Here is a 7,703-nt window from a genome sequence, read left to right on the forward strand (position 1 = left end):
TTTGAGAAGCCAGTATGTGCAGTATCACTAAAACTCTACCACTGCTGAAGTTATTCAAAGCATTCCTTCAGTCACTCAGTAAGGAGCTCTGGTTTCCAGAAGATGAAAAGAAAGCTCCTGACAAGCTATGCTGGATTCACAAATAAAGTGAATTAATGTATTAGTCCACCTTTGTCAATCTGTTTTTAACTTTCCTACCTTAAAGCAGTATATATGGATGAATAAAAACTTCTGTGTTCATCCATCTTTCAATGGATTCACATCATTTTCCAAACTCTACCTTTAACATCCAGCATCGAAGAAATTGAAAAAGTATTTTTCTGCATTTTGGCAGACTGCATGCTACCATCTTACACCTCGATCTTTGTTCTATCTATCTTGAAATTAAAAAATTCTCAACAAATACATAGGCACTGAAGTTACTTTCACATATACAACAGAAACTCATTTTGGCAACAATCACAGAATGATAGAATGGTTTGGGTTGGAAGGACCTCAAAGCCCATCCAGCTCCAATCCCTTGCCGTGGGCAGGGACACCTCCGACTGGGTCAGAAGGGCTGAAAGATTTTTTTTTTCTTCTATTAAGTACAAATGCTCAGCAAGTAATGCATTCTATTTTCTATCACTTTCTAGCTAAGGGACAGTAATAATTTCATCAGCAATGTTTACATTTACCTCTTATAAAACACAGGTTAGTGTCTGAAAACACTGTAATTTATTACTCCTCAAAATATTAAGGGAGGGAAATATTTGCTCAAAAATACACAGGCTGGTTCAAAGGAGTATCTACAACACAAAGCAGAGCACAGCACTGAAATCCTAAAATAACCAGGGAACGAGCTCCAAAGCTGTAGGACTCTGCTGGAGGTACTCCGTTAGTATTCCCACAGGGAGCCCCAAAGAACGGTGTAGACACACTACATCTCCCAGGGATCTCTACGCTGTGATCCATTATGTGACACAGACACATTCAAAGTAATTTGCCAGGAGTCACAAAGCAGGGACAAGAGCTCAGCTGAGACTGATACATTTTAAAAACTCAGACGGCAGAAAAGGAAACTTCAAATTCTGCCGATTATGTCCAAGTTAATTAGACAAGAACACTACTAACCAACCCCAAAGGAGGAGCACTCCCTTCACACAACACCAAGGAGTCTGAACCTTGCTTTTTTCCAACAGCTCATGGATAAGTCATAACCAGCACAGGACCCTTCTCAGAAGCCCTTAGCACTAGGAATCACAGAATCGCAAAATCATTTGGGTTGGAAGGGACCTTAAAGATCATTTAGTTTCAACCCCCCTGCCATGGGCAGGAACATCCCACTAGACTAGGCTGCCCAAGGCCCATCCAACCTGGCCTTGAACAACTCCAGGGATGGGGCAGCCACAACTTCCCTCGGCAACCTGTTCCAGTGTCTCACTACTCACATGGTAAAGAAATTCTTCCTAATGTCTAATCTACATCTGCCTCTCTCCAGTTTATACCCGTTCCTCCTCATTCTATCACCACAAGCCCTTATGAATAGCCCCTATCCACCTTTCCTGTAGGCCTCCTTCAGGGCGGGAAGGTCACTATAAGATCTTATCGGAGCCTTCTCTTCTCCAGACTGAACAGGCCCAACTCTCTCTCAGCCTGTCCTTGTAGGAAAGGTGTTCCAGCACTTTGATCATCTTTGTAGCCTCCTCTGGACCCATTCCAACAGCCCCACATCCTTCTTAACGCTGAGGATTCCAGAACTGCACACAATATTCCAGATGAGGTCTCACAAGAGAGGAATAGGAATAGAGGGGTAGAATCACTTCCCTCGCCCTGCTGGCCACACTTCTTTTGATGCAGCCCAGGATATGGTTGGCCTTCTGGGCTGCAAGCACACATTGCTGGCTCATGTAGAGCTTCTTATCGAACAGGACCCCCAAGTCCTTCTCTGCAGTGCTGCTCTCAATCACATCATCTCCCATTGTGTGCTGAAATCGGGGATTGCCCCGACCCAGGTGTAGGACCTTATACTTGGCCTTATTGAACCTCATGAGGTTCTCACAGTCTCACTTCTCCAGCCTGTCCAGGTCCCTATGGATGTCATCCCATCCTTCCGGTGTGGCAACAACACCACTCAACTTGGTGTCATCAAAACATAACATAGATCACACAAGAAGCACAAACCCGAGAAATGCTTTCTCCATAACCCATGCTCCATGGGAACTGGTAAATGGTATAAGAAACAGCCCAGGACTACAGCAATATTGAACACAACATGGTATGCAAGAGTTTTGAGTTACCTAGGCCGTAAGATCACCTCAATCGCATACTTGCTACCTCACCTTCATAGTTTTGGACTCCTTATGTCCTAATCTTATACAGCAGCACAAGCCCAAGGCTAATTTCACTAATGCTCCCACTCTTTTTGGTACACTTCTGACTAGGGGCGATGTCCTGCCTTCACCTACTAACAGATATAAAGAACTTACGTACATTTATGTGTCCACATAACTGTGCACAGATGCCACAGGCAAAGATCTCCTGCAAGGATATGCTCGCTTCAGCTGTGATCAGTCCAAATTATAAACTAAGGGAGGAACAGGGGAAAAACATCTTGACAAGAGCATCATACAACTTGTATTAATCTTTTGCCATATGCAACAGACATTTGGCTCATTCAGCCAGTCTGAATGGTGGCTCTCCTCCCACTGAAGGGAAATCATCTGAGCCCAAGTAATCCTTAAATGCTCTGAAACCACACAGCTGCATACAAAGAAAATTCAGCTGCTGGATGCAACAGAAAGACACGTTGTATCAAGAGCCTGGGATGTAAACCTTACTAGAAAACACAAGCTCCCCATTGACACACGTAAGTACAATACTCGGTGCCCCTAACTGCAACACCAGCCCACAGCAGCACATGATGCGGTGACAGCAGGATGTGTGCTGTTAATGCCTGAATTGCAAGCCACTATAAAGCTCTGAATTCTTCTGATTCATGTGGGATAATACTCCTTTAAATAAATAAGAGATAAAGACCAAAAGAATTTAGAGTTATGTCCTGCTAATAACCAACTTTCCAAAACGTCTCCAAGGTTTTCGTGTCCTCAAATGCATTTAAGTCAAGATCCTGCACTAAAAAAAGACATCAAATAATTTGCATAAAGACTTTGATGTAATCCCACCATAAAGAAAAATGCAAACCACAAAAGGGAGCAAAAGATTAACGCTTATCTAGGATCTAAGTAGATCCCCTCATTTAACAAAAAAGGCTCTAATTTAGCACCAAACCAAAACCAGTGTGTTAATATGTGTGTCTCTTCCACCGATTTAAGCGGCAGAAAGACATTATCTGCAGAGGTTGCTCAGGAAAACTTCCAACAGTCTAGCAAGTTAAGTTGGAGAAGAAAAGCACAGCCCCCAAGCACTAAAGCTTCATTATAAAATGAAACAAAAGCAGTTAACTAGAATCTCTGAAACGCTTCACCCCGACGAGAAGTAATAGGATGTAACAGATACCTGAACAAGCCAAGTGTCTAATAGGATTTACAAACCAGCTAGAAAATAAAACTAATGGGGATTTCAAAAGCCCATAAACATAATAGTTTGCCTGAAAGAAGCACCAAGTATGACATACTGACACAAGTTCACAAAGCTGGCCTGAAAATACCTTCAGAGACAAAGATTCCACAGCTTCCTTAGAAAATCTTTACCCGAGTTGACTCACTGGCATTGCAAAGTGGAAATACTTCATCGGAACTGCCCTGCAGCCACACAAACCTCACTCCTCCTCCTAGCCACCTAGATCCAGAAAAGAAACTCCCCTTCCCTTTCACAGCCATCCTTTATAAATTTACATAATGTAAAATGCCTCCATCAATGTTTTTCTAGCCAAAAATCATTCAGAATTCCATGGCTTTCCTGTGGCTCTCCTCTAAGCTCCAGATTCTCCGCACTTCTTTTAAAAGAGTGGTACACAAAACAGAACAAAGTTTTCTAGCTAGACTCTTTACATGGATGTAAAGCAAACCAGGTGTGAATACCAGAAGTACACAGGTATTTAATTAACTGATTGTGTCAAAGCAGACAAGATAAAGATTATCATATTTTACTTTATGTGTAATGTTAACCTACCTATTCCAGAATTTGCTCCTGTGATTATAACAACTTTTCCGCTCAAGTCACGACCCTGGAGTATTTCCATTGCAGTACTGTTTCCATCATATCTTTGTCTAGGAGTAGCTTTGACGGGATTATCTTCAACCGTAAAGGCCAGTCTTGGGTCAAGGTAGGTAGTCCTTTTGTTGATGTGACTGCAAAAGAACAGAAATTCAACTGTTGCGACCATTCTGTACTCTGCATTTAGATTTTAAAGGTATTTCAGCCACTGTTGTGTACAGCTGGTTATTTAAATTCCCAAAAAAATCAATTGTTTTTTCAATTTTGTTAAAACGATCCCAATTGCTTTTTATCAACCATTTTTGCAATTATGACAGCATTCATTAATAATTGTATTCACACACTTCACAATGCCATTCTGAACTTCATGTGAACCCCTGACACAGAACGAAAAAGTCTGTCAAGAGAAAAACAGCATTATGTTAGGGAAGATCACTTTCTCCTAGCAGCTCTATAAAAGGGGCCTGTGCTACTCCCTTGGAACTGTATCCAAACAGGAAATGTAGTCAAGTACGTTTTTCTCAAAACAAAGAGAAAAGTACGTTTACTGGAAACAAAGAGCTTCGCATCAGCTCAGCAAATGGCACAACTGAGGTCAGATTCACTTTTCTAAAATGGAGTTTTAATTCTCTTCAGACAATCATCAGAAAGAGACACTAAGCAACAAATTCCAGGCTTCAGTGCTTAATTATAGAACAGAGAGGCCGCACTTAATATTTTGGCCTATGAACACTCTTAATTCTGCCAAGAAAATTTAATATAACTGTGCCATTTCGACCCTGCTACTAAAAAGCTACAGCAAGAAACATTCCAAGAAATCTCATTCTGCTTCAACTAGCTTCTTCTGCCCTTACCTTTCTGAAAAATCTTTGTTGGCTCAATCCCCGTCTTCTTTCCGAGTTTAAGGCTGCAAGTGAGTCAGAGCTGCAGCAATTTTGGTTCATTTTGTATGCTTAAAGCACTACTGCAACATTAACAATCAGCCATGAAGTTCCGGATGTGCTTTTGAAGCCATATGTACAGTCTATCCATAAAGGAATACAATCAAAATGACCCAAGACAAAACCTGTCTGAGGGTCAGCACAAGATGTGGCTACACAGGCCACTCCAACCAGACACCTGAGCTGCTATTTCTGTGCACATGGAAGAATTCCAAAACCCACAAATGGGTGTTTAGACACTGTAACATCTGCATATGGACTCTGATGTTGTACTCATTAATTCCTTTGTGTTTCCAGCTGATCCTGTCACAGTATGATAACTCAAAAAGCTACCCAATATGAAACACAGCTTGCCCACACTCTACATTTTGACACACTTACTCTACAAAATAGACTTGTCCATTTTCATCAGTCTCCTGCTCCCATCCATATGGCAAACCTAGGAAACACAAAAACCATCATTTTTATTCCAGGCATTAGAGGGAACTCAGATTTGACGTTTCAGTGATTTCTCAGACAGATACAGCAAAATTCTGCATTATTTCTATAGGCAAGTTAGCTACCGGCTGTAATTGAATGCTGGAACTTGACAGGATTGCTTCCCCGATCACATGCAATCACTCCCTAATATAAGTACAATATCCAGGAGATCTGGCAAGGCTGTAATTACTGGTACACTAAGCACAGAGATAGTCCAAAGAGTCTTAACAAAGATTATTTCACTTCGTAGCACAAAACCAACAAAATGCAATGGTGCTTTCTCGTACACACACATCCATACTACACACCGTTTAGTGTCTGTCCTGATAAATAGCAAAACCATGGAAATAAGTTACATGTAACACATATTAGAAGTTTGAAGACCAGAATGCTCCAATGGATCTGGGACACACTAAACTGAACCTTATTGATTCTGCAAGTTGAAAGGACAACAGATAAAGGAACAAAAATGACCAAACTTCACAAAATATGCTATCTTATCTATGGAAGTACTTAACAGATAGCATTCCCAGTATTTCTACTCTTGGCTGAGTATTCAATTGTAATTCAATCACCTCAAAATCTATTGAAAACATTCCAGTTATCGTTACATTAACAATTCCAAAAGAAATACAGCTTGCCAACAGTATCCCTAAGTACACCACAGCTTCCGGGAAGATCTAATTTAAGGCACTGATCCAAAGTCCTTAAGAAGCCATATATCTTTGGAAGTGTCCTGCGACACCGACTGCCTTCTGCTCTGGCAAAAACATTCAACTGGGTTAGGGAAAACAAGTAAAAACGAAAACTAATGGGACTTCCCTCTGCGCTGGGGATATTCTTTGATTAAATATATTCTTGAAGAATATAATCCAACTATATATATTATATGATGGACAGCAGGATATCAGAAACCAACTGGAGAATTTCAGCCCTCATCTATATGCTTTATGAGCCCCAGTAAAATAATCCCTCTATCCTGGAATGAGTAATTTGGCTTTACGAAACAACACAAGAAAGCCATAAAACTGCAAAGCAACTGTTCAACAAAGGCAAAGCCCCACTGACACGAGCTGTACTTTGGAAGCACAGTTTGCCTGGGTGCTCAGTGTCAAACGGAAGAGCAAGATGAGATCTGGCTCCCACACAAACTCCAGGTGATGTGTGTAACAACTTCAGTTCATTACAGAAGCCCAACACAAACCTCCTGCAACACGCTTCCTCTTCCCAGACTTAGGGTGTTCCCACTGTGTTTTTTCTTCCAGGTGGCTGTAGGAGAGAAAAAGTTTAAGATTTTTAAACACTGCCTAACATTTTTGTGGTGTAATCATTTTTTCTTTCATATAGCAAATACTTATTTTTTTTTAAACAACGCTTTAAATACAGTTGAGAAAACAGTACGTCCTCCACAGAAAGCGAAACGCGTCAGAACTGCTGTAAGAAGGTCTCAGGTGTCCACAGTCGCACCGTTCTGAGGGAAAAGTCCAAATCCAAATAAACGTTTGACTTCCGACCAGAGGCGCAAGAGAGAAGGCGAGGGAGCGCGGGCACAGCCCGGTGCACGGGGAGGCTGCGGCCCCCCCCAACTCCCCCCGTCCTTACCTGGCGTAGTACACCCACCCGTCGGCCGTGGTGCGCTCCTCCCAGCCCGGCGGCAGCTCCTCCTCGCTGTCCGTGTCCTCCAGCCCCGCGTAGCGTAGCGCCGCCATGGCCGCCGCCCGCCCCGCCCCTTCCGCCTGGCGGGACCACGGGGGGCGGGAAGCGCGAACCGGGGGGCGGTGCCGCGGCGGGGGAGGCGGGAGAGACGCCTCGGGGGGGCGGCGGCGGTGAGGAGAGCGGTGCCGTGGGGTGGGAGAAGTGAAGCGGGAGTGACGCGATGCGCACGGGGCGGCGGGCGGTGCTCGCTGAGGTGGGAGGGGCGCGAGGCGGCCGCAGGGGCTCGAGGCGGGCGGGACGGTGCGGGGGGCGCGAGGGGGCAGGAAGCGCTAGGCGGAGGGAGGGGCGGGGCGGGGCGTGAGGCAGTGGAGGGCAACGCACAGGAGGTCGAGGCGGTGGGAGGGTCGAGACAGGAGGGGCGTGTTATAAACACACTCAGGAATGTAAAATTCCGAGAGTATAAACTAT

General features: G+C 43.7%; 1 protein-coding gene across 18 annotated transcripts in view; it reads right to left on the reverse strand.

Annotated features, from left to right (window-relative positions):
* WWOX (WW domain containing oxidoreductase) overlaps positions 1-7,342 on the reverse strand; it is a 547,784-nt gene extending 540,442 nt beyond the window's left edge. For 17 of the 18 annotated variants that reach the window (XM_009569956.2, XM_054078607.1, XM_054078619.1 and 14 more), the window contains exons 1-4: positions 7,182-7,338; positions 6,784-6,848; positions 5,481-5,538; positions 4,114-4,292 (exon numbers count right to left, since the gene is read on the reverse strand). In XM_009569956.2, the coding sequence (XP_009568251.2) occupies positions 4,114-4,292; positions 5,481-5,538; positions 6,784-6,848; positions 7,182-7,288 (409 nt within the window). In that variant the 5' untranslated portion in view covers positions 7,289-7,338. Of the gene's footprint in view, positions 1-4,113; positions 4,293-5,480; positions 5,539-6,783; positions 6,849-7,181 lie in introns of all 18 variants that reach the window. The other variant, XM_054078608.1, reaches the window with a different exon arrangement.
* Between the last annotated feature and the right edge of the window lie 361 nt (positions 7,343-7,703).

The sequence above is a fragment of the Cuculus canorus genome, chromosome 13 (assembly GCF_017976375.1).
Source record: "Cuculus canorus isolate bCucCan1 chromosome 13, bCucCan1.pri, whole genome shotgun sequence".
In the NCBI taxonomy this organism is placed as follows: domain Eukaryota; kingdom Metazoa; phylum Chordata; class Aves; order Cuculiformes; family Cuculidae; genus Cuculus; species Cuculus canorus.